Source organism: Mastigoproctus giganteus, chromosome 2 (assembly GCF_048544385.1).
Source record: "Mastigoproctus giganteus isolate SK-2022 chromosome 2, ASM4854438v1, whole genome shotgun sequence".
NCBI lineage: Eukaryota > Metazoa > Arthropoda > Arachnida > Uropygi > Thelyphonidae > Mastigoproctus > Mastigoproctus giganteus.
This window is the reverse complement of record NC_143576.1, coordinates 256,716,246-256,743,902: the sequence shown is the minus strand read 5'-3', so window position 1 is coordinate 256,743,902 and position 27,657 is coordinate 256,716,246. Positions and strand designations below refer to the sequence as shown.

General features: G+C 36.2%; 1 protein-coding gene across 5 annotated transcripts in view; it reads right to left on the bottom strand.

Moving 5' to 3' along the window:
• Positions 1-27,657, bottom strand: part of LOC150090404 (SLIT-ROBO Rho GTPase-activating protein 1-like) — a 240,856-nt gene that overhangs the window by 19,154 nt on the left and 194,045 nt on the right. For all 5 annotated transcript variants that reach the window (XM_090389853.1, XM_090389857.1, XM_090389854.1 and 2 more), the window contains exons 10-14: positions 23,972-24,211; positions 17,397-17,457; positions 13,079-13,156; positions 8,186-8,320; positions 2,586-2,691 (exon numbers count right to left, since the gene is read on the bottom strand). In XM_090389853.1, coding sequence (XP_090245979.1) covers positions 2,586-2,691; positions 8,186-8,320; positions 13,079-13,156; positions 17,397-17,457; positions 23,972-24,211 — 620 coding nt within the window. The remainder of the gene's footprint in view (positions 1-2,585; positions 2,692-8,185; positions 8,321-13,078; positions 13,157-17,396; positions 17,458-23,971; positions 24,212-27,657) is intronic.

Genomic DNA, 27,657 nt, shown 5'->3' with positions numbered 1-27,657 from the left:
CTCACCATCAACAGAGTGAAAGTAATTTTATTTGAGTGACTGACTGAAAAGATTATGCTCCTTGAAGCCAAGTCTGAGAAATATGGAGTGTGGAGTAAGTACTTCAAGATGCTTACTCTACACTCTTGAATAGTGTCAAGACTTGTGCAGGAACTGTGATGAGTGTTATTAGACTAAACTACTTGTTTGTCAGCATGTAAACAAACCCCTATTTTAAAGTTCACCCCTTGATGCATGGAATGGATTTCCAGCTTTAGATACTTGTAAGCATTTAACAGCATAAAATACTGTTACAATTATTTCCTTCTTCACATCTCTCCATAATCATCCCTTTTTTATGTCCCAAAATATAGTTAGCATCATCTTTCCTGCGGATGGTACAGCTCAGAATCCTTTTGATTTTGGGAAATTAATTTTATGTCTTTCTTTGATGGCTTGTTTACTTTCAAGCTGAAAGTAACGTGCCTATAACTTGTTCCATCACTATATGATCTAGGAAATCAACCCCACTTCATCTTCGAACTAAGCCAGCAGCACAGAGTGTGTGCCAACATGTTTTAGGTATATGAGTGACACAGCAAGTAACCAAAGAAATTTTCTGTGAGTGTATTCAGGTATAACTTTTCTGATGGAAGATTTGTGTTGCAATAGGAAGAGACTGTGTTTAAAAATAATGAGGTTCTTTACCACAAGTTTGAATAAAGAATTATTTTACTTATGCTGTTTTCATTTGAACCACCCCTAACTTCAAATGCTGCAATATTCAATGAGTATAGGCAACCCCTGTATAACCTGGTACTTCTACAACACGGTTTTGCTCTAACATGGTTTGAGAATTGCAGCAATCCTTGCACAATACGGTATTTATATAATACAGTTTCGCTCTAACACTGTATTTTTAACCTTTTGTGCTGGGAAAACCCTGCTATTTTTAGATGTTAGATGTAATTTTCAATGTTTCCATTCCTTTTTGTGAATCCCACTGTTGACATGCTAGTCATTATCGCCTTCTTGATATTTTTCTAAAGCACATTTCTGGAGGTCACTACCATAAAACAATAAAAACAATTTTCAGTTTCCGGCTTATTGGGCTTTTCTGTTAGTGTAATCAGTTATAAATGGGTAGTAAACTCAATCTTCTTGCATTTGCTATAGTACAGATAGCTGGAATTCTGTGAGTTTTCGTGTTATTATGGTGAAATGTGTTTCTCCTTCCATGAAATCTTCAATCATATAAAAAACAAATTTTCAGGAACTCATTACTGCATATTTCACTTATGCATATTATGTTTGTTGCAACTTGTGCACACCATGTTCTTTGTTATTAATTGCTTATCATTTTTACCGTTTTAAATTTTACAACAAAAAAAAAAGTCAGTGAACAAAAATATCAATTAGTTAGTATGTACATATTACAGTATGTATTAATTAAGCTATGTATGCAAGCGTAAGTTTATTTTTATTTTGCTAACCGAAAAATATTCTTCCGATTTTCATGTATAATTTAACTTTGTTAATTGTTAAGGTAATAAAGTTAAATTTCTGCTTTATATTTTTAAAGTGGGGGTCCACTGTATTTTTTTGGGAGATCCCTGGGTTTCTGTGCTATTGAACTTGTGCTTATTCGAGACCATAAAAAGTTGTGACTTCGAAGCATGCAGATTGTGACTTTGATTGTGACAGAGAGCAGAAGGTACATGAAATCTAGATGCTGCAGAAGAGATTGTGCTTAGCAGCAATGAGGAGGAAGAAAATTAAATGAACCTAAATTATCTGATATATAAGTATCACAGTTTGTAAGGTAAGATGTTTGTTCAGTCATTACTATTTAAGTTATTACTACTATAAAAATAAAGTTTCTGATAGTTATTTAAAAAAAAAAGAAAGGGGTATTTTTGTTAGCTTTTGGAACATAACCCTCCCTTTTTGTACTGGTTCTTAGTCCCATATAACATGGTTTCGCATTACACGAGATTTTGTAGGAGCCAAACTACCATGTTATATGAAGGTTACCTGTACTGTGTTATATACATGTACCACACCAAGATATAGGCGTCTTCATAGCCAGGTGGGCAGGAGCAGCAGTGCATAGCACACGCTTCTTGATTAGATTGGGGTTCAAGCCCGTGACCACAAAATACGGAGGATGCGGAAAGGTCAGGGAATGACCACCACACATCCTCAGAGAAATATGGCCTTAGTTGCTAATGCTCCTAAAAAAAAAAAAAAAAAAAAAAAACACGAAATAACAACAAAAACACCAAGATATATTTCTTAGTTTGGTAAGTGTATGTGATGCAACATTTGCATTTGGTAAATAATTCCACTTGATAATGCTTTATTAAAGATGCAGTAATCACCAAGAAGTAATACAACTACCAAAATTCTACCAATGGGATAGATCTTTGAATAATGCAAAAATTATAGTCTGATTACCAAAATGTGATAAACCCTTTGACTCTTGTTTATATTTTAATATGAAAGAGGCAAAGTTTTCTTAATGTAGTTATTTTGAAATTAACCACTTGTAAAAAGCCATATACTCTACTTACAGGGAAAAAAAACAACTAGATAAATACACTTACTGATTAAGAAAAGCAAAGAGGTATCTCAGGACGATAAACACAGGTCTTGGCAAACTGTTTACTACATCACGCACTTTACTGATGAAATCTTGTTTAGATTCAAGTTCTGAAAAAGAGTTTACCCACAAATATGTTTAGTCATCTTACTAATTCTTCAAATGAGCAAGTTATTTTTTTACTAACTACTAATATTTTGTATATAAATGCATATTAGCATGAAGAAGACTTTGAATAATGAATAAAATAATACAAAAAATTTCCAGCTGGTCTTTACATCATTTAATAACATTGAAAGGTCAAAAAATTCTCGGCTCAGAACCATAGATGGAAAAACAACACGCAAATAATGAGAATTTCATTTAAATACTGCTATCTAAAAACAAAAACAAAGCTGGAGAGGCTGATAAAATTCAAGATGAGAAGTTCTCAAGCTTATTTTATTAAAATGATGAGGTATATTCTAGTTAACATTATTACACTGAGCCACGGCTTCAAACCTTCAATGACATATTGATTTCTGCAGGATGTATTAGTTGCTGCTATCATAATGAAAGAAAGATCATTCACCTTTCCTCTTTTCATATCACATATTAATTTTTGCAGGAGTAATTCTTTAAGTTAAATATTTCACAAAAACCCAGTATACAGGAACTATGATTACAGTGTTTCACCACAAATTCTTTTGTATAAAATAAATAGATGTCTCCTAAACTGGTTTAAAAAAAAAAAAAAAAAAAAAGAAAAATTCCTTCAAGGAGGTGCTTTCTAATTTATGGATTGCAACAAAATCTTGGTCCACTGACACATTCTTAAAGGATCATCACCTGAAATTCTTTTAAGCTAAAAAAAAAACTTCAATAGAATACTTAAAAATATGTTTACTATTATGAGAGCTGATGTCTGTGTGAAAGGAGAGACTATATCTTCCTAATTTTCCAGCTGTATTGATTTAGGTTGATATTTTAACACAACTTTGAATCCTGGCGACACAGAAATATGGCTTAAAACATGGAAAAAGATTTTATAAAATTGCCTACCATATCAGAAGCTACTTCACTTTCTTCCTTAGACTAAACTTTTAACTAAACTAATTCTAAACTGCAATCCACATTAGAAGCAGAAAAATAAAATAAAAATAAAGGCACCCCCCCCCCCCGTATAACATGGTACTTCTACAACACGGTTTCGCTCTAACATGATTGATAAATTGCAGAAATCCTCACACAACATGGTACTTCTAAAACAAGGTTTCGCCCTAACATGGTTTAAGAATTCCTGGAAATCTCACATAACACAGTATTTTTGAGCTTTTGTGCTGGGAAAACCCTGCATTATGTTAGATGTAATTTTAAATGTTTCCATTCCTTTTTGTGAATCCCACTGTTGACTCGCTAATTGTTATCACCTTCGTGATATTTTTCTAATGTACATTTCTGGAGGTCACTACCATAAAACAATTTGCAGTTTCTGGTTTATTGGTCTTTTCTGTTAGTGTAATCAATTATAAACAGGTAGTAAACTCCCAAAGAAAGGTGGAGAAGAAATTGGAGGAAAGCATTGGAAGAGAGAGAGGCATGAGGATAAGTAGAACAAAGACAGAATATATGGCACTGAATGGAGATGAGAGTTCTATAAAACTGCAGGAGAAGCTACCATCAGTTTCAAAATTTAAGTATCTGGGATCGAACGTTAAGAGGAATGGAGGATTGAGTGCAGAAATACAGCATAGAGTGCAATGTGGATGGTTGAACTGGAGAAAGATGAGTGGGGTGCTGTGTGATAAGAAAGTAAATTGTAGAATGAAGGGAAGAGTGTATAAAACTGTGGTTAGACCCACATTGATGTACAGTGCTGAGACATGGGCAATTATAAGGGCCCAGGAAAAGAAGATGGAAGTGGCGGAGATAAGGATGCTAAGATGGATGTGTGGTGTGATGAGGAAGGACAGGATAAAAAATGACTACATCAGAGGTACGGTTAAGGTGGGGGCCTCTGAGTAAAAAATGCAGGAATCTAGGTTGAGATGGCTTGGACATGTGGAACGAAGAAGTGAGGAGTATGTGGGGAAGAGGTGTGAAAAGTTGGAGGTGATAGGGAAGAGGGGAAGACCTAAGCTGAGATGGAAGGACAAGGTGGCAGAGGATTTAAGAGAGAGGAAGCCCAGGATAGAGGAATGGAGGAAAAGAATTAAGGATGGAAATGCCAACCCCATATAAACATGGGAAGAAGGCGAAGATAACGAAGAAGTAAACTCGATCTCCTTGCATTTGCTATAGTCCCGATAGCCGGAATTCGGTGGGTTTTCATGTTATTATGGTGAAATGTGTTTCCCTTTCCATGAAATATTCAATCATATAAAAAACATAAATAAATTCTCAGAAACTCATTACTCCGTATTGTGTTTGTTGCAACTTGTGCATGCTGTGTTCTTTGTTATTAATTACTTATCTCATTTTTACTGTTTTAAATTTTGCAACTAAAAAAAAAAAAAGTCAGTGAACAGAAATATTATTTAATATGTACATATTACAGTACATATTAATTAAGCTATGTATGTAAGCATAAATTTATTTTTATTTTGCTAACTGGAAAATATTATTCTGATTTTCACGTATCGTTTAAAGTGGGGGTCCACTGTATTTTGTGTGGAGATCCCTGGGTTAGGTTCTGTGCTATTGAACTTGTGCTTGTTTGAGACCATAAAAAATAATTGCGACTTTTAAAGAGAGCAGAAGGTACACGAAATCTATATGATGCAGAAGAGATTGTGCTTAGCAGCGATGAAGAGGACGAAAATTAAATGAATGTACATTATCTCACATATAAATATCACAGTCTGTAAGGTGAGATGTTTGTTCAGATATTACTATTTAAGTTACTAATATTATAAAAATAAAGTTAAAATATTAAGTTATTACTACTATAAAAATTGAGTTTCCGATAGTTATAATAAAAAATGGCATATTTTTGTTAGCTTTTGAAATGTAACCCCACTTTTTGTACTGGTTCTTAGTCCCGTATAACACAGTTTCGCATTACACTAGATTTTGTACGAACCAAACTACCATGTTATACGAGAGTTACCTGTAGATCATAATAGTCATTCAAATCTATTATACCCAGTGGGTGTACACATCATACAATTCAGTCCTTATTGACTATCAGCCTCCAATTCACTGTTTTCTTCCATTCTATCCTATTTCCTATAAGACCTTCAAGTTCTACTCAGAGAGCCCACTGGTCTACTTCTAAGCCAAGAGAAATGTGGATTAATCTTAAAATTCATTTTCTCTTTGAATTTCTTTATTTGTTATTTGGTTTTTAGGAGCATTAGCTACTAAGGCCATATTGCTCCGGGGATTTGCGGTGGTCATTCCCTGACCTTTCCGTATCTTCCGTATTTGGTGGTCACGGGCTTGAACCCCGGTCTGATCAAGAAGCGTGTGCTACGCACTGCTGCTCCTGTTGAATTTCTTTGCCTCATGCCTTTGATTGGAACTTAGAAACCAAGATTTCTTCTTATCCTCATTTTTAACATAGTCTTGCTATCGCTTCCATCTTTCATTCAGTTCTATTTATTTTTTCTTAAACTCTCATATCTGAAAATTAAGTTTTTTATTAATTCCTTTTGTCTTTTTCTCTCAACATATTCGTTAAAATAGTCTTAAATACTGTGTAATAAACAATAAATTTTCCTTTTCTTCCAACATACAAGAAGTTTGTTTTTATGTGATTAATTTTCACGAGTTCCAAATTATCTACAACCTTTATCTAATTATTTAGAAATTCTTGAAAATTTTTCAAACTATTATTAACAACACAGCATAATCAGGACACAATAATGATCAAATTTTTACATTTTCCTCAGCAACTCATTCTTTTATTAAATAGTTCAATGAAAATTATAAAAAGAAATGGCAATAAGGCACAGTCTTGCCTTATTTAACCATTTTGGGAAATAACCCCACAAAACACACACTGAGTGAGAGAGAGAGAGAGATTGAATTAAAAATGGTTGGGGAACAAAGGGATTTGGAGATTACAATTCAGGCAAATGTAGTTTTTCTGTGTGCTGCAAATAGGCAGCAAAGAGGGGCCCTAGTGTCTTATAAATGTTTAATTGAATAATTACCTGTAAAGATAGGAAGGTTACAATTCCACTATGTAAGGCAATTGTGGGACCACACTGGGAATACTGTGTTCAAGTACAGAAATTGTACCTACTAAGACTGACAGAGTGCCTAGTGACAGCAGCAAAAGCACACCCATATGAGGAGAGACTGAGTATGTAAGCTATAGAGTTTTGAAGCTAGGCCCTTAAAGGGGATTTTAGTGAGGTTTAAAAGTTCTTAGAGAGTTCAGTAAAATGAATAAAGTTGAAATTTTCACTGTATTAAGTAACACTTTAACTAACTGGCATAAACTGATACTATGGGGGAATAAAAATTACAGACCGGTCTGTAGAAAAATTTTCCTTTAGTCAGTAAAGCTTTTAATCACTGGAATAAATTGCTTACATTTTTTTTTATTTCTTTATTTATTCCATTTAAGTGAGTCCAAAGGGAAATCACTCAAACTCACTGTGTGACTATACGGTGAAGACATACCTAGCCAAAGTCAATCAGTATGAACAGCATGGATACCATAATGTAGTATCATGGTGTGCTGTATTGTGTTACTCATTGGCCTCATAACTGTGGAATCTTACAACCACCTAGTTACCATCCATGCCACAGAGAGGCGTGCCAAATGTTTCAACTCACCCCAACTCTGCACCCCCAAACATAGGCCAGATGTTTCCATAACGGGAAAATCCTACCCTATACCCAAGGAGTGCAGGGTCAGCATAGATCTGGAAATACCTCCTCATCTGCATGAGGAGAGGATAACTTAGGAAGTTTATTTCATCTTTTTCATTTATTCATTTTTTGGCTGGTACAGCAAAAGCTTATGGCTTTTTTGCACCATGTAGCTAATACTAATACCAACCCAAAGGATTTTTATTTATTATTACAGTATTAACTTAGTTTCTTCTTACAACTTATTTTCTATTTTTGGATAAATTCCTATTAATTACTGAAAAAAACTTATTTTTTCATTAACTTATTATTCTATATTTTTTGTTATTTAGAACATGGCATGCAATACCTCACAAGAATCTCTTCCTACTTTCTTACATGCACTTAAATACAGCAATACACATATGAAACTCAAAAAACAACAATGAAGATTTAAGAGCAATTCTATGTATGTTTGAGAAAGGAACAGAAGTTTTTCAGGAACTTTATATAAGCCGAAACAAAAGAATACAGAATAAGTGTAATCATTATAATCATTATTAGGAGGCTAGTGTTTTCATCAGTGGAAGATATATAGTAGAATATATATATATATATATATATATATATATATATATATATATATATATATATATATATATTCAAAGAAATAATAAAAATTCTTGCTGCTTTTTTTTTTTTTGAACAGTCATCAACATTATTAAAAAAAAAGAAAGACAATCAAATGAGATTAAACCGATGGAATGCATTTTTTAAAATTAAAACAAATATCAATTGAATACATTTTTTAAAATTACTTACGGCTTATTTCAACTAATTGATCAAAGAAAAAAATTGGAAACAGAGGTTCTCTTAATTCTCTTAAATAAAGCTTTAGAACGCCTCCTACAGAATTTATATCACTGGCATCTGTTACATCCGCTAAAGGATCATCGCCTATAATAAAAAAAATAATAAAATAAACAAAAAAAAAAAATATATATATATATATATAAAATATCTTTTACAGATTTAAAGAATAGAATATTTTATAGAATTTTATGTATTAAAAAGGCAATATGCTTAGTAACATATGGAAAATTAGTTGAACTAACAAGTCAAAAATTTTTAGTCTTATAAGTAGTTATTGTTTAAGATTAGTCATCATAAATTTACTATTTTAACAATAGTTTTTAGTTTCAAGCTCTAAAACATTAAGAATTGATATTTATTATTAGTTATTTAAATATAGTTGTATTTTACTTTGCTTTATTTTACAAAAATCAAAAGGTCTCAGATTTATCGATAACCATTAAATACAGAAACCTACTTGCTAGGGGCCTATTCTAAAGTTAGAGCTAATTAACTGGAAGAAATATACATAATGGAAAATCATTAACTTTTAAGATTAGATGCAGAAGTGACATACTATAAACAAGAGCACAAACAACCATAATACCAAAATAAAGGGAGGGTGCTTTAAAGATCTAGATTAAAATATGGAATACTTAGCTAAAATATACATTTTAACCATATTAACATCAACAATAGTAATTGTTGTTGTTATTTGGTTTTCAGGAGCATTAGCAACTAAGGCCATGTTGCTCCGGGGATATGCAGTGGTAATTCCTGCCCTTTCCGCATCCTCTGTATTTGGTGGTCACGGGCTCGAACCCCGGTCTAATCAAGAAGCGTGTGCTACGCACTGCTGCTCCTGCCCACCTCGTTACGGAGGCACCAAAATAGTAATTAAGCATTAAGTCAGTTTTTTTTTTTTTGGTAGTTGTTGGCGCATCGGCTTCTGTGGCCATAATGCACCTCCCGAGGTTTTTGCAGTACTTTGATCCAAGCCCGAGACGGGATTCGAACCCACGACCTTTGGGTTGCCAGACAGGCACTTTACCCACCTGGCTAGCCCGGTCAGCACACATTAAGTCAGTAATTCTGTAGTTGGTATTATTGCAGTCTGGTGCTCCAATGTGTGTGTGAGAAACATTATTTGGTTTTTAGGAGCATTAGCAACTAAGGCCATATTGCTCTGGGGATATGCGGTGGTCATTCCCTGACCTTTCCGCACCCTCCGTATTTGGTGGGCACGGGCTCGAACCCCGGTCCAATCAAGAAGCATGTGCTATGCACTGCTGCTCCTGCCCACCTGACTATGGAGGCACAGAGAGAGAGAGAGAGAGAGAGAGAGAGAGAGACTGTCCTTATATTAGTCACACTACTCTTCGTTTTGAAAAAATTCACTGATGTTTCTCAGAAAAAGGGTGTTCCTGAATCATTTTCTTATGCTGATTCATAATAACTGCAATACAACACACCAACCATCTATAACTGAAACTTTATTAAAATAATAAAGATATAAGATGGGATAAAATTTTGTAAAAAAAAAATATATATATATATATATATATACACATACACACACAAATAAAATGCACTGATTATACAATTAAAAGAAATAAAATGAGATAAAAATAAAATTACACTATATACAGAATTAAAAGCAATAAAAACAACCGTAGTTTTCACAGGCGATCGCCTCCTTTATCAACAGTAAGACTTAACTGACACAGTACATTCTTAAATAACTGCATGATCACGGCTTGCAGCATGTGATCCTCCACACATGCATGGAAATCGGAAATGGCTCAAAAGCATGTCAGGTGGAACCGTTCATCCCGCCCACGAATTATGGTTTCAAAGAGGGGGATGAATATGGACTCCCCTGTCTATTTATGTTCTTAAGAACAAATCTGCAAGCGCTTGCACTATTTGCGGTTCCAATACTGTGCGTTCGACTATGACGGCATCGCCTGGAGAAATTTGATGGTCTGTGGTCTTTATTGCGTTAATGATCCCCATAAGATCTTTGAACCTGCATTTTGTCTCACCAACATAGCACTCCCCACAATCTGGGAGTTTGATCTCATATATGACCCCACTTGTATCCTCAAAATAGGTACGGGATCTTTCACCTCTGACGTGACTGTGTGCAATCTTCGCCCTGGCAGCTGCACACAGCATGTCAGTTGATCACAGATATTGGAACTGCAAATGGCTCTCGAGAGATTGTGGATTTGTTCTTCAGAATGTAATACTATTAACAGAGACAGGGGAGTCCATATTCATCCCCTCTTTGAAACCGTAATTTTGTATGGGATGAACGGTTCCGCCTGGCGCACTCCCGAGCCATTTCTGGTTTCCATGCACATATGGAGGATGAATATGGAGATGTACAGATGTACAATTGTATAATCAGTGCATTTTATATATTTTAGTGCATTTGTACATCTGTTTGTATTATCTTTTATTTATTTTTTATTTTTTTTCACAAAATTTTATCCAGTCTTATATCATATTATTTTAATAAGGTTTCAGTTATACTGTTGGTGTGTTATATTGCAGTTATGAGTCAGAACTTTTCCAACCCCAGAGGATTATTTGAACAATTGGTCTTATGCTGATTTCAAAAATAACTTCCATTTATTTCCATCATGTCATGTTTATTCAAAAATCACACAAGTAAATTTGATTTTTCACAAATCTTTACTAATATTAGCAGAATTTGTGCACTGAAATTATAATGAAATGCTACATTTACCAGACTTTTATATTTAAATACATGTTGAAAACACTATTAAGAAGGGCAGTGTGGTAAAAGGCAAACTTAACACTCACCTCTCATTTTAAAAACTGATCTACAATGGGTCAAATTTTCATTTCTTTATCTCCACCTTCATCTCCATGTCTTTAAATTTCCTGGTGAAACCTCTCACCATGTTCTTCACTAACCCTTTCTAGATTTTCTGGGAAGTAGTCGATATGGGAGTGTTAAAAATGTACCTTGACACTCATGTTGCAGCCCAGCTTGAAGTTTTCCAACATATTTTCTAGTATATTCTTGTAATCTGGGTCCTTGTTGTTCCTTCCCTAAGTTCCCAACAACAGACCTGAAGCTAACCCATGCCTGTGTTTCTCTTTTATTCATAACTCCCTCAAAATCTCAGTCCCTCATCAGTTTACGAATTTAAGTCCAACAAAAATACCTTGTTTTAGCTTCTTTTGGGTGATTGATGAGAATTTAGTACAATGGTAGTGGAAGCAGGGACTGCCTGAGGCAAAACTTTCACAAACTGTTTCATCCAACCCAGTTTGGTGTGCAAGGGTGGAAGGAGGACAGTTTTGAGATCTACCGGTGGTTTATGAACTATGTTCTTTGATCCAGGCAAAAACTGCCCCTCTTCAGACAGACCTTGGCATCCCAGTTCTTACTCCTTGCCCGACTGTCCCACTCACAAAAAGCAAGGCAATTTTGTGTAGCCAGATTGCTGTCCAAGTAACATGCCTATCACTTTAAAGTCAGCAGGCCAACAGACTATGTTCTTCATACTTAATATTTCTCAACAACTTCAGGTTCTCATATGTTTCTTTCAAATGCACAGAGTGAACTATTAGAATCGACCAACATTTATTTTCATTGTGAAGCAACACACCTTTGAGCCTGCCCTTTGATGAGTCAATAAAAAGTCTCCATTGTGTAGGATTGTAACCAATTCTTAAATAGTTCATTAAGTCATTTATATTACTGCAAAAACCATAGGATTGTCCTCAGAAAAGTAGGGGACTAGTTCTTGTTCTCTGCATCTGTGCCATAAGAAAAACATCCCAGGAGCCAGAAATTGACTTAAGTCTAGGACCAAGGAGTTCTGCAAATTCCTTTGTTAGATTTAAATCTCTTACCAAATCATTGAGCTCATGCTGTGAAACCACTTGAGGGGTGGACTATGTCTTCAGGCACGTAGACTTCAGTTTCATCTTCAGAAGCTTCACTTTCAGCACTCTCTGCTGCTACATTCTCCAATACAAGTGGAGGGTATGGAATCAGCAGGTTATCTCCAAGTGGGACTGGCCTAATAGAATATTAGGATACTCAATGCCCTTCTTACTCTTTGCACTGTATCCTTCTACATTAACTAAGCAAAAGTAACAGTCATCATCACAGTGGTATGTAGGCATCCACCAAATCATGGGAATTGCAAATGGCATAGCCTTTTTTCCACAATCTCAATGCTTCAACACAGGTTTTGGAAAACTTTATGTGGAGCCCATTGTTTATCCTGGTCACAGAGTTTCACTTCAAAATAAGCACAATACACATTTTTTTACAAATTCTGTGATATCTTGTCTTTGCTTGAGGACCACATAACTTCCATAAATATAACAAAATAAGTTTGGATTGTTCAAACACTTGCATGAAGAAATTTTACTCACTTTTCAGTACAAGTTTGACATGATAACCTCAAAAATAAACTGAGCTTACACTGATAAACCTGCTGCACAGAGCTCTCAATGTCAAGAAACAAATGACTGAATACAGTTGCCAACATGAAGATTTAGCTTACAAATTCCAAGCATTTACTCCTAACTTAATATATTCAATAATAACAACTCATGGCATAAACTTAAGTGATTTGTGAAAAAAAATAGTAATGCGACATAAAAAATGAATAACATTTCTGAAATCATCGTAAAAAACTGAGTTAAAAAAACAGCTTTAGTTTACAAACATCAAAACCATGCGGAGTGATGTCGTTAATAGGAATTATAACAAAGAAATATATAGAATACATATATATCTAAAATGAAAAAACAATCAGAATCTTATTAGCAAATGAAATTAACTTTTCTGCAAGTGTAATTTGTTCTCACCTCTTTCAAAAGTTTCCCTGAAATTATTGATTTCTACCTGAGATCCAGATACTCGGAAGATTCCTTGATGATGCAATCCTATCAATAACCAAAATTTAAACTACATATATATTGAAAAGAAATGAATTTATACACTTTAAATTTGATACAAAATTATATTACCTAAATACTTTTTTCAAATTCTAGCCAGGAATATATGAACTCTATATGTTTACTTTAACCAAGGTTTGATAATGAAGGTAAAACATAAACCTAGTTTCAGACATAATCCCATGGAAAGTTTGGATAACTTAAACTGGTGGACTTGAGAAGTTACTTAAAAGTGCTTTTATGAAGGTTACTCAAAAAGTTATCTACTCTGGTAATAAAGAAACAATGTGGCCTAATTTTTTATTTTTTCTCAATATATACCCAGTTCATGTATGTCATCCATTTTGAGATAAAAGATGAAATGTCCGGGAAAAAAAATGAAATCTTTGTTTTGGTCTTTGTTTTTTTTTTGGTCGGCCAGCATAAGTTACAGTGCTGTAACTTATGCTGGCTGTCCTGAGTGGGAGTTATCTATGAATTCTTGATCCCATTTAAACTGCTTAAACCAAAATCTTAACTGATATTCAAACTAATGATAATAATAGTAAAACCCAGAATTTTTTTTGGTCATGCTTTTGAAATACTGTATAAGTGGCAGATTCCAAAAGTTCCAGGATGATTTTTCTTTTCAAAAATTAATGAATCTTTAAGCAACATCTTTTAATCAAGTGGTGGTTGCACTGGATTTGATAGGTGCCACTCCAAAAAAAATTGACTGCATATTAATTGTTAGTTTGAGGGTAATGACTAACTTTCTATACTTTCCTAAACACACATCCAGTTTTACTTGAATAATTTTGAAAGTGCATAGTTATTGTTTACAGAAATAAATAACTTTTCACTTTCAAATGAAGAGTTATTGGTTTATACACGGAAAGAATCAAGTTTTTTTTATTACTTTTGGCTTTTATGTTTAATTATTACATAAAATGGCTTCTTGTCTCTGTTATTAATATTGATGGAAAATGATTTCTTATTTCGATTATTATTTTTGATAGAAAATTTTTCCTTGTTTAGATTATTACTATTTATTTTTTCATTTATTTGACAAAACATTAAGACGTGTAATGTCTGATTTTCACAAACTTAATAGTTTTTTAAACCAGAAAATGGAAATGACGAACAGTTTTATATTTAATGTCGTTTTATACATTTTCAGCAGCATTAAGTTTTATTTTGTTGAAAGTGTATAAAAAAAAAAAACCCCATTTCAAATTTTTCATTTAAAAAAATTAAAATCACACAGTGAGAGACTAAATAAGGTGGATGCTCTAATATTATTCCATGAGGTATTGTTTAGAGTAAGGTACTGTTCAACAGAGTAGAGAATCTTTTTCTTCCAAGTACATTTATCAGATAACAAAACACTTCTATTCAATTCGGAGCTGTTTAGTCACACAAAAGAAGTGGAACATAGACTTGACCTTGGCTCCTGTGGAAAGTCAAGATGAATTAAACTGGACTTGATATTACTTTAAAACAGCATATTTATTATGCTACAGCAAAAAAAAAATGCACTGTTTTTTTAATGTAGAAGACCCTTTACAGTAAAAAAAAAATTATTTTTTTTAAGTAACTTGCAAATTTTGCTATATTTTACTAATGCTTCACAACAGATGGCAGACTATTTTTTTAATAGCACAAATTCCGGAGTTCACATATCCAACTTTAAGCATATGAAAGCTGTATACTCCTTCCAGATATTCATATCAAATATGGTGCAACATGTTCTGTGCTCTTCCATCACCAGAGATTTATTATGGTATTTCTGTAAACCCTTGGCGCCTCCGTAGCCAGGTGGGCAGGAGCAGCAGTGCGTAGCACACGCTTCTTGATTAGACCGGGGTTCGAGCCTGTGACCACCAAATACGGAGGATGCGGAAAGGTCAGGGAATGACCACCGCATATCCCCGGAGCAATATGGCCTTAGTTGCTAATGCTCCTAAAAACCAAATAACAACAACAACTGTAAACCCTTTGAATCCACCATGCATACTAAAAAGAATTGTATTTTACTTTACTTTTTTAAAACTACAGCATTTTATTTTATAATTCATTATTAGTAATCAATGCAGCTAAAGTTAGGCCAGCTGCAATCTATATTTACATGCACAATATATTGTCTGCAGTCTATATTTAAATGCACAAAATCTGGAGACTAGAATTTGGGATAATCAAATAGGCCAAAAATTAAATCTATCTTCCCAAGTCTATTTCAAAAAGAGAGCTTACTACTAATCTAGAACAAATGCTCTCATTCCACAATGTAGCTACCAATGCCTTTCTAAGCACCTGCATTAACTGTTTGGATCAATTTTAGCATCGATGAAACTTTATATTGTAAAATTCCAAATTGCTCAATAAGAAAAAAACCAAAGCTAGAAGTGTTATCTATACTAAACTCCTTGATAAATATTTTCCTAATGTGTATCTGCCAATATAAATTGCAATACTGTTTTTTTTTCCCTCTTATGGAAAAATGAAATCCTCAATCTTGAATTGTTACACCATCACAAAGTTAGTCACTTTTTATGCATTAATCTGAGTTTAAACCAACCTCTCATCTAATTTCAATTCCTCTAATTTACAGGAAATCCTGTCACATGGTATGCCATCAATAGCATTAGCAAAATTCCAGTGTTGTAATAACACACACTTCTTCACAGGTCAGATTTGTCTTGTAAAGAGGGTCATGTTTGTCCGGTAAAGAAGATCGTGTTTGTCCTTGAAAAAGGAATAAGAAAATTTTTAAAAAATGTTCCCAAATAACAGCCAACCACTCATTCCTTCCATCTCTTTATTTTGAAGCTAACTCCACCAATTTTATTTTGAATTGGGAGTCAGCTTAAATTAAACTACTGAACATAAACATGCTGCACACATAGTTAAGCAATGGGGAAAAAAAAAAAAAAAAAAAACACTTAACAGAAGAATTCATCATAAGTAACTGTGCGTTTATTCACTATAATAAGTTTATTCATCATAAGTTTATAGTGAATATACACTGAGTGATCACTGAATTATGACCACCTACACTTCGTAGGTCCCCCTTTTGCCCTCAGTACAGCAGCTATCCGACATGGCATTGATTCAACAAGATGTTGGAAGTGTTTGGGAAGTATGGCCAACAAAGCTGTGTGTAATGCGACTAGCAATACAGATATGGAAGTTATTGGTGTATCCAGATGCCTGATATGCCTTTCCATAGTGTCCCACAAGTGCTCTATGGGATTGATGCGGGGGGGGGGGTCAGAGGCCAATCGATATGTTGGAAGTCAGAACTGTGTTCCTCAAACCATTCCTGCACATCAAGTGTCTGATGGCGTGCCGCATTGTCATCTTGGAAGCCACCATTGCCGTTAGGGAAAGTGTAACATAGCTGGGTATACACAGTCAGCAAGCAGTTGACAATAGCGGAGACCAGTGATATGTTGTTCCACATGCACCAGGGGTCCGTGTTCCTGCCAGTGAGACATGCTCCATAGCATACAACCGCCTCCACCGGCTTGCACTTTTTATACCATGCATGACTGATCAAGAACCTCATGTTGTTGAGGCCAAATCCGTACACAACCATTCACAGTGTGGAGTAAATAACGTGACTCATCCAACCAGCGCACCTTCTTCCAGTCTTCTAATGTCCAACTTGCATGCTCTTTGCACCAGGTAAGTCTTTTATGCCAATGAACCATGATTAGGAGAGGATGACGTAGGGGCCATCTGCTGATATAGCCCATATGTGCAATGCATGGTCATGCCAGGTATTGTTCCGGTTTGGCCCATGTTGTATTGGGTAGTCAACTCTTCAACAATGCTAAGCGTGTACGATTCGTCGGACCCAATGCTCACCTCTAACATCAACCTTTCACTGACCTTTGCAGTTTTGCCGTCGGGTCATTTTTTGACCATTTTGACGCCAGTCCTCGTAAACTTTAACAATGGCAGCTCTCAAACACTCCACCAATTCAGCTGTTTGGGAAATCGAGGCACCAGCTTGTCAAGATCCCTTAATCTGTCCTTTATCAAAGTCTGATAAATCCTTCCCTTTACCCATCACACTCGGAATTTTACTACCTACTGAACCACTGACACCTTATCTATACTACGTAGGTCAACTAACTGCACTCTCGTACCTCACGTGGTCAGCGGGTTGCATTCAGTTTTCATAGGGGTGGTCATAATTCAGTGATCACTCACTGTATATTATTTTTATATAAGTTTTACTTACCATATAAATTGATAATACGAATGCAGCTCCTGATAATAAGTGGAATATCTTGATTAGTAGCCTAAAAATAAAAAATATTTGAATTTGATGCACAATAAAAAAAAAAAAAAAATACTTGTAAAATTTTTACTATGTTTTAAGTTTAAGTTTATAAATATAGGATTTTTAGATTTATGATTTACATATATCTGCATGACAATGGCTTGAGTTTTTTAGGGCAATTTAAGTTTTAGGACAACTCTAAATGTTTACAAGATTAACATTACAGTATTACAAGATATATACACTTGATATCTTGTAATACTGTTAAGCTAAGTGGAAAGGCAAATTTTGTAAGCATTTAGTTGCAAGAATGAACAGAAATAGAACAGTGCTCACCTTAATGCAAGATGTAAATTTTCTTTTCTTTGTAAAATATTCATAGTTATGGATCATTACTGCATTAAGTGCTTTGCTAGAGAGAGAAACAAAGTGCCAATAATTTCTATATTGGGCTTGGGGGAGCTAATTCATTCTCTGAGAGGAAGTCCTACATGGCTAAATTAGTCAACTAACCAAATGCTTATTCAATAATAGGTGGAACAGGACCAGGGTATGTCTACCAGGGTGCAAAGGTGGATGACATTGTAGAGCAGATATCATCTTTTAAAGGCACAAAAGGTGATATTGTTGTACACGTTGGCACTAATAATATTAAGACTAGGAGACGGTTGAAATTACTTAACAAGTACAGGTCAATGTTGAAAAAAAAAAAAAAAAAAAAAAAAAAAAGCAGTGAGATAGGGCTGAATTTAAAAGTGTCTGCAATTCAGCCCAGACACAATAGGGGAAGTATATGATGAGAGCCTTGTCGATCAATTCAGCCCTGGAGAGATTGTGCAAAGCTCAAGGGGTAGATTTTTTCTCAGCCTACTAGTCTGTGCTTGTTAACAGGAGAGACTCCTTCTACAGGGATGGGATACACTTAAATAGAAAGGGTGCAAGAATAATATTTGCTGATGCTATTGAGGCAGAGTTAGGTGGGTCGAAAAACTGCTAGCTTGGGGGTACAGGGACTAATAGATTAACAGTAGCCGCTGGCAGAGGTGAAAGTGATTCTTTTGCACTGCTTCTATTGAAATGGGCAGCAGCCTGGAAAACAAGGTGCAAGCGTTTCTGGAGACTGCTGGTAGTCATTGCGGAATAAGAAAATACATGGGCTGTGTTAGGGTAGCTAAGAATAGAAACAGGTGCATGTATATTTGTGTGTACACCAATTCTAGTAGCTTGGAAAATAAATTTGATGAATTTGAGGTGTTGATCAAAACTTCAAAGGCAGATATTGTTGGGATAACAGAGACGTGGTGTCACACAGATATAAAGAATGCAGAAATGGAATTTGGGGAGAACAATGTGTACAGGAAGGATAGACAGGATAGAAAGGGAGGATGGGTTTTGCTATTGGATAAGAAACACAAAATCCGTGGTAGTACAGCCAGTCGACATGGCTGGAAAGTGCAATATCGAGTCAGTTTGGTGTAACATAAGCAATGGGAAAAGCAAAATTGAGAGAAGGAGTGTGTTATAGGCTTAGTGACACTGATAAATATAATAAACAACTATACACAGAAACAGAGTGAGCCAGTAAATCAGTGTCTTATAATGGGGGATTTTAATTTCTCAGATATTGACTGGAATTTGTGAGTTGGCCACTCACACACTAGCAAGGTTTTTTTTTTTTTTTTTTTTGAATTTATTAGATGATTGTTTTCTACAGCAGCATGTTCAGGAGGCAACTAGAGGGAGTAATACTCTTGATCTGATTATCAGTAGTGATTCTTCATGCATTAAGAATCTGCAAATAAAAGAACCACTAGGTGGCAGTGATCACAGTGTGATGAAGCAGAGTTTACTCAAAGAGGCAACTACCATCAGGAGTAAAGGGAAGGGTTTTTGCTTTGGTAAATGTGACTATGTTGATCTGAGACAGTATTTAAATTCTATATGGTGGGACCAACTAATGATGTTACCAACAGCAAATTCAAAATGGGAAGCATTCAAAGAATTAATCTTGGAAGCTACTAGGCTTTTCATACCAACTAAGAAATATTGTTCAAGGTTTAGGCCTAAATGTATGTCAGATGAACTAATGAGACATATGGCAGAGAAGAAAAATGCATGAGATACATATAAATTAATGGGTTATATGGAAGCTTATGATAGATATAAGTTGATCTGTAACCAAATCACAAAGGAGGTTAGGCAGGCAAAGGCAGATTATGAGAAAACTTTGGCAAAGGATGCAGAGAAAAACAACAAAGAGTTCTTTACCTATGTAAACTCTAGAAGGAATGGGATGAATCAGATTGGTCCACTTGATATCGATGGTTCAACTGTTGATGATCCTGCTCAAGTAGCTAACAAACTAAATGAATATTTTGCATCTACATTCACACATCAGGAATTATTCAGGGAGAGGAATGCCAGAGGTGTATTAAACTCTGGCAGTAAGCTAGATAATCTTGTAATAACTGAGAGTAAAGTGGAGGAGAAATTGTTGAAGATAAACATAAGAAGAGCATCCGGGGTGGATGGAATCTACTCAGTTATATTAAAGGAGGTAGCAAAGAAAGTAAGCAAACCCTTAGCCATAATTATGAGAGCTTCTTTGGACTCAGGGAAGGTACCCATGGACTGGAGATGTGAAAATGTGACCCCAATTCACAAAATAGGATCAAAGAGCAACACAAATAATTATAGACCTGTCAGTTTAACTTCTGTTAAACTGACAGGAGGCACTGGTTAAAGAAGCATTACAGGTCATCTATACAAGACTTCAGTATTTTTGTTAAGGAAAAGTCTTGCCTGACTAATTTGATTGCATACTATGATGTGGTCACAAAGGAACTGTATGCAGGGAATAACTTTGATATCATATATTTGGATCTTAGAAAGGCTTTTGATACTGTTACAAATGAAAACCTGCTACACAAATTGGAACAGTGTGGCATTGGAGGCAAATTGCTGCTATGGATAAATGGATGGTTAAGTGAGAAAAGACAGAGTGGTAATCAATGGACACTGCTCTTCGTGGACTAATGTTATTAGTGGAGTCACCCAGAGTTCAGTATTGGGTCCATTGTTGTTTTCTGTATTTATTAATGATATTGATGATGGTATATCAGGCTTAATGTCTAAGTTTGCAGACTATACGAAGGTAGGCAGGGTTGTTAATGACAGTACGCTGCTGCAACAGGATCTAGAAAAGTTGAGCTGGCAGGCTGATAGGGCAACTGAAGTTTAACATTGACAAATGTAAAGTATTGCATACGGGAAGCAGTAACCTCAGAGTAACGTATCAATTGTATCGTACTATACTGACAGCGGTAGAGAGTGAAAAGGACTTGGGGTAATTGTGCAGGCAGATATGACGTTTTCTGAGCAGTGCAGACTGCCTGCAAGAGTAGCTCATGGTGTCTTGTCAATTATATACAGGAATTTCTCTAGCAGGAGGTGATTATCCCCTTGTATAAGGCAATGGTCAGGCCACACCTTGAGTACTGTATACAGGTCTAGAGGCCTCATTTTAAGAAGGATGCGAGGTGATCTGACTGAGGTATATAAAGCCTTGGATGGTTTGAGCATGCTCAATGCTGATGGGATTCTTCCTCAGAATAATCACCTAAGAGGGAATAAATTCAAATTGAGGAAAGACAGTTGTAGGATAGATGTGCAGAAGTTTGCCTTTAGCCAGTGGAACAACCTTCCATTTGTCGTTGTAGAAGTTGATAGCTTAAATAGATTTAAGGCAGAACTAGACACATATTTGGAACGAGTGAAATGAGAGGGTGTGTGTGTGTGTGTGTGTGTGTGTGTGTGTGTGTGTGTGTGTGTGTGTGTGTGTTTTTGGCTGATGCTATATAAGCTTGCTTTCTTGCATCATGTGCCTTTGCTAATGCTAATAATGGAAGATCAATCTACCACCCTGTAGCAGATGTAATGGTCTATAATCCAACGTAGAGAAGCACAAAGGAGACAATTCTCCTTAGTACTTCACTGCTGCATTGCTTACTCAGGCCATAGGGTGACAGTTCCAGAAGTACTCTAGTTCACACAGCTTTTTATACAAGTGTATGTTCAGAGAACAATCTGAAATGTTGTTTGGGCCGAAAAACCTTGAATAATTCTAAGGGAGAAACTTTACTCCCTCTGCCTGAAAGAGAATAATCCAGTTAAAAATCTTTTTAATAAAAGTGCCATAACATAAAACACACATAGTCAGAAGCCATGAGAACAAGTAAGTGCAAATTCCGTTTATTTTTTCATAAAATATTATTATTATTATATGCCATATGATGCAAGAAAACCTGAAGCTTATGCTGCATTAGCCAAAAAAAGATTCCCGCGTTACCGTGAGAGTACATAAAATATATGGAAATTGTCTAAATTGTTTTATTTGCAAGTATTTTATTTTCTTTGGCTGGAATAACTTTAAAAAAATAAAAATAAATTTTTAAAAAATAAAAACAAAAAAAAAATTTTTTTTTCTTTTAAGTCCAACCAGCCTATTTCCCTCTGCCTTTGTACAGTCAACTGCCTTCATAGATATTTAACCCCAGGGTGAGTTAAATCTTACATCTGGTGAGTATGTGCTTGGCACACCCAGGATCCTGAGCTGGATATCACCATTCTTCTCTTTCTTCTTCTGATTCTCTCTCTCTCTCTCTCTCTCTCTAACTTTTTTTGGCTGGCGCAGCATAAGCCTCAGGCTTCCTTGCACCAAATGGCTAATAATAATATATTCAAAAAGAACTGAAATTTGATAAATCTGCATTTGTGAATGCTGGATTTATGAGGTTCTACTGTATTATACACCGATGAGCCTAAACATTATGACCACCTACCTAATATGATGTTGGTTCTCCACGTGCAGCTAAACAGCTCGTATCTGGCGAGGCATGGATGCTACAAGATTTCTAAATGTCTTGTGGTATCTGGTACCAACACATAACCAGCAGATCCTTTAACTCTTGTAAGGTAGGTGGTCAAGAAGCCGCAGATCGGAGTTGCTGTTGCAACACAAACCACAAATGCTCGATGGGATTGATGTCTGGTGAATTTGGAGGGCAGAGCAATACCTGGAAAGTTTCCGCATGTTTCGCAAACCAGTCTCGAACAATCCGGGCAGTGTGGCATGGTGCATTATCCCACTGAAAGACAGCACCACCAGAGGGGAAGACCGTTGCCATGAAAGGGTGTACCTACTCAGCAATGATGTTTAGGTAGGTGGTAGATATCAGAGTGCCCGGTACATGGAAGATTGGACCCAGGGTATCCCAGCAGAACATCACCCAAAGCATGACACCACTGCCACCGGCTTGTTTTCATCCCACAGTGCATCCAGGTGCCATCACTTCTCCAGGTAAATGACGCACACACACCTGGCCGTCCAGCGCAACAGGAAATGCGATTCAGCAGACCAGACGACCTTCTTCCAATCACTCAAGGTCCAGTTTCGATGCTCACATGCCCATTGTAGGTGCTGTCGCCAGTGAACCATGGTTATCATGGGCACTCTGAGTGGCCTGCGGCTATGCAGCCCCATTTTCAGCAGGGTTCGATGTAATGTGTGTTGTGACACATTACTCCCATCACCAGCATTCTAATTACTGACGAGTTGCACCACAGTCGCCACGTGCCATCTGGAGGGCCTTTGCTCACCTCAAGCATCGATGAGCAGTTATCATCCAACACCTCGCCAGCGGTTCATGGGTTTCTCCTCCTCGGACCACTTTCAGTAGGTACTAACCATGGGTGACCGTGAGCACCCCACCAGCCAAGCCACTTCAGATATGCTCTGACCAGGTCTGCATTAACATTTGACAAAGGCCATTACAATTTGGCCTTTGTCAAACTCGCTTAAGTCCGCTGCCTTTCCCATCTGAAGAATAAGAGTAACACTGATTAATGGAGCTCAGTGTCAGGTGTTTTTTATACAGTGTCTGAACCCAGGCCATAGTTCATCTGCAGTTGATCCGATTTGCATAAAGACTCAATGGTCATAATGTTTTGGCTCATCAGTGTATAATGTGTGCATGTAATTTCAGAAATAATTTTAATGGAAATTGTTTCACAGACATGTTTCCTCAGTCACACAGCAAATATATTATTTGTTTTATTTTAATCTCTTAGCAGGGAGGAAAAGAATCCTCATACAATAGCGTTGTTCTTAGGAAACAAGGCTACTATATGAAAAAAATGTTAAGAAAATGTTAGCAATGTTAAAAAAGGAAACAACAGAAAAACAAACTGCACTAAGTGAACTATAAGGAACCAGTGAACTTAAAACAATGAATGAAGTTCACACCATGAATCTTAAATGATTTCAATATTACAAAGAGCAGAAGAGTTAGCAATTTGTAAATTTGAGATGATTTTTCTAAATTAAAAATTGTAACTAAAATAATTTATTAAATTTCAAATGAACACTAGAAAATTAAAAACAATAAGAATATTTAAAACATATTTTGTTCAACATTTTTTAAAAAACATCTGATGACACTCATCAAAAATGAAGTAACTAACTACCTACCTACCTCTACATATTCTTCTAAGCTTCCACCAAATAACTTCGGTTGCCCTACCAAAGGTGTCCTCCCAATTCTCTTTTTGCGTGCCTTGTGTGGAAGGGAATGTGGTCTGGGTATAGTGTTAGGTGATGAACCAGAAGAGTGTGGCTTAGTATCTCCCTCATATCCTAAAGCTCTTCTCATTAAATCTGCCTTTCCTTGAAGGCGGGCTGTTAAATTGTTGCTCATCATGTACTCCCTGAATTTCTGCATATAATTTAAAAAAAAAAACTTGAAATAAAAATAATCCATAGTTTTGCACTATAGTGTGCAAAACTATGGCTCAGTGCACAATATACATAACAAACAATTATTTCACTGATCACTGTGTGTTCAGCAAATTCTCAAATGGAACAAAAATTGAAATGACCTGGTCTCATGCTAACACATCTCTGATTAGGATTTATAAAACAAAAGTAGGATAATATGAAATGCATTTATTAAATAGGGTTGCCAGATGTCTGGTTCTGAACTGGTTGATTTGATTTTATTGGCGCAAAAACGACTAAGGTTATACTGCGCCAAGAAAAGATTAAAATATCAACAAAGATAAATTCTAGTAACCTTTAAAAAGGTTACCTCATCAAATTGTTATATATACAAAGGGTACTAGGAAAGTTTTGCAATACAGCTTTGTTTATTTAATTTTTTCAAAGTAATTTCCTCTACATTCAATACACCTCTCCATCCTCCGAAACCAATCTTTAAACCAGTTCTGCCAAGTTTCACTAGGGAGTAAAGCACACTCGTTGTCCCAAGCCCATAGAAGGTCCTCATCACTGGAAAACCGCCTCCCTTTTAGCTTCATTTTCACATGCGGGAACAGTGAAAAGTCACAGGGAGCAAGGTCTGGACTGTAGGGAGGGTGCTCGAGAAGTTTCAGTCCTGTCGTGGTCAAATATTCGGTGCAGGCTTTGGCGCGGTGAGCTCGAGCATTATCGTGATGGAGGTACCAGGTGTCCATTCTTGACTTTGGCAGCAGGTTCTTCATCGATCCAATGACTTTAGGCAGGCATGTTCAGTATACCACTTAGCTGTGACTGTCTTCTGCATGTCCAAAACGACATGCTTCACAATTCCACTCGATTTGAAAAATACAGCTATCATTTTCTTCTTTACAGATCGGGATTTTCTGACAATTACGGGTGTGTCGTCATCAAAGACCCAAACTTTGTTTTGAGCCTTGGTCGGCAGATCGTAATAGTACAGCCAAGTCTCGTCACCTGTCACGATGTTGTTCACATACCGAGATTGTCCCTTATCAAACTTTTTTAACATCTCCCGGCACCAAGTCACACGTCGTGTCATCTGCTCTTCAGTCAGTTGATGCGGCACCCAGAGAGAACAAAGTTTCTTCACGTGCAAATGATCTTGCAGAATCGAACGAATTGCTGGTGCATTTAGGCCCTAAGTATCCTCTATCTGTTGGTAGGTCACTCGCCTGTTTTCGTCAAGCATTTTCCTCACAGCAGTAACGTTTTCCTCCGTAACTGACGTTCGTGGCCTTCCCGGCCTCTCAGAATCCTCCAGAGTGAAATTTCTCCTTTGGAATTCTCTATACCACCTGAATATCTTTGTACGATGTGGACAATCATCATCTAGTGAAAGAGTAATTTCTTCTAAGCACTGGTCTATGGTTAAACCACGCACGAAATTATACCGCAAAACTGTCCTTATCTCATTTCGTGACCACGATGCCATCGCAAGCACTTTACACTCTCACTACTAATGAATAACTGAGCCCATCGACTTGGCGCGGCGGCTACTATGCACATATGAACATGTCTCAACATGCAGCAACAAGCAGCTTCCTGTGATTCATTGTTGCGTCATATTGCAAAACTTTCCTAGTATCCTTTGTATATATATATATATATATATATAAATAAAAGGCAGTATAAGTTTAAAAGTAAATTATCCAATTTATATATGTGTATATATATTAATAGCCTGTAAAAACTTAATTGCTGACACATGGTCGTTGTCTGATAAAATCTGACTGAGTGTATATGGCTCAGTCAGATGAGTAAAAGCGGTAAAATATATATTGCAAACATGGGTAAAATTAACGCAATCTATTAAAATATGCTTTAATGATAAAATGGTGTCGCAAGACTCGCACATAGGAGGGTCGTCTGCCCTCAGCAGAAACGAATGTGTCAGATGACTGTCCTATGCGGAGTCAAGCAAGAACAACTTCCTTGCTCCGATTCCTGCGCAGACTGGACTGCCATGTTTCTATTACAGGCTTTATCTGGTATAATTTATTTGTTCTCTCTCTATGCCATAGTTCTTGCCATTGGGAATATATCTTGTTGCGTATTATTTGCCTGTAGTCCGTACAGGGGACTGTCAGGCAACGATTATTAGTGGGAGCTGCTGATTTGGCTGCAGTGTCAGCCAAATCATTTCCTCTTATCCCAATGTGGCTAGGAATCCAGCAGAAGCGGATATCAAACTTGTATTCATGAAGAGAATGTATCTTCTGCTGAACCCGACAGAGAACTGGATGAGAGTTGTGTCTCAAAGACAATAAAGCCTGTAATACACTCAAAGAATCAGAATATATTATTGACCTTTGACATTGACAAGTTCGAATGTGATCCAAGGCTAACTCTATAGCATGCAGCTCTGCAGTGTATATGCTGGATTCAGGAAGAATCTGCTGAGATATTATAGCAGATACTACGCACAATTCAGACTTCGAGCCGTCTGTGTAAAAAGGCAGGAAGTCTGAGTGCTCAGCTTGGTGTGCAGAATAGGGCTGCTGGTAGACAGATGATGGAGTCTCAGACTTTACCCACTTCTTAAGGGAAAAGTGGCACAATGGGGTGTGAGCATGCCAGGGTGGTTGTTGTTGTTTGGTTTTTAGGAGCATTAGCAACTAAGGCCATATTGCTCCGGGGATATGCGGTGGTCATTTTCTGACCTTTCCGCATCCTCTGTATTTAGTGGTGACAGGCTCAAACCCCGGTCTAATCAAGAAGCGTGTGCTACGCACTGCGCTCCTTCCCATCTGGCTACGGAGGCGCCATGCCAGGGTGGAAGTTTCTTTTGGTGTTTGTGCAACCTTGTCTACCATGATGTTAAATTCTCTGAGTAGCTCTTGGACACGAATACCAAAAGGTCGGTTGGCAGTCTGACGGATATTGTACAAGTTTTCCCAACATGGCTCAAAAACGGATGTCCACGTAGGATGGTCTGGCAGGGATTTCAACTTTAGAGCATAGTTTAAAGACAACTGCTTACGTCGAAGGGATAACGGTGAAGTTTTGAACTGGACTACCTGGTAAACAAATTGAGCAAATACTAAACGTATACATGCATAGTATTTCACAAATTAAGTAATTTTATACATATGTTAGTTTAATTTTAGTTATATTCAGTTTTCATTACAGTTGTTTTCTTGAGTTTTAATAAATTTTGCAATGATTGTTGCTGTTTAGTTAGAACTGTATCATTTAATTTTTATTATTCTCACATACCCGGTATTATAAAGTTTTTATTATTTCAATGAAAGCTGAATTTCCTTGGAGAGATAAACATAAGTTTCTGCACTGAATCTGTATGCAGAAACTTTTTTTTTTTTTTTTTTTAAAATACAGTGGGGCCCCAATATTTGATGGTAATTCGTTTCACAAAACCCACTGTAT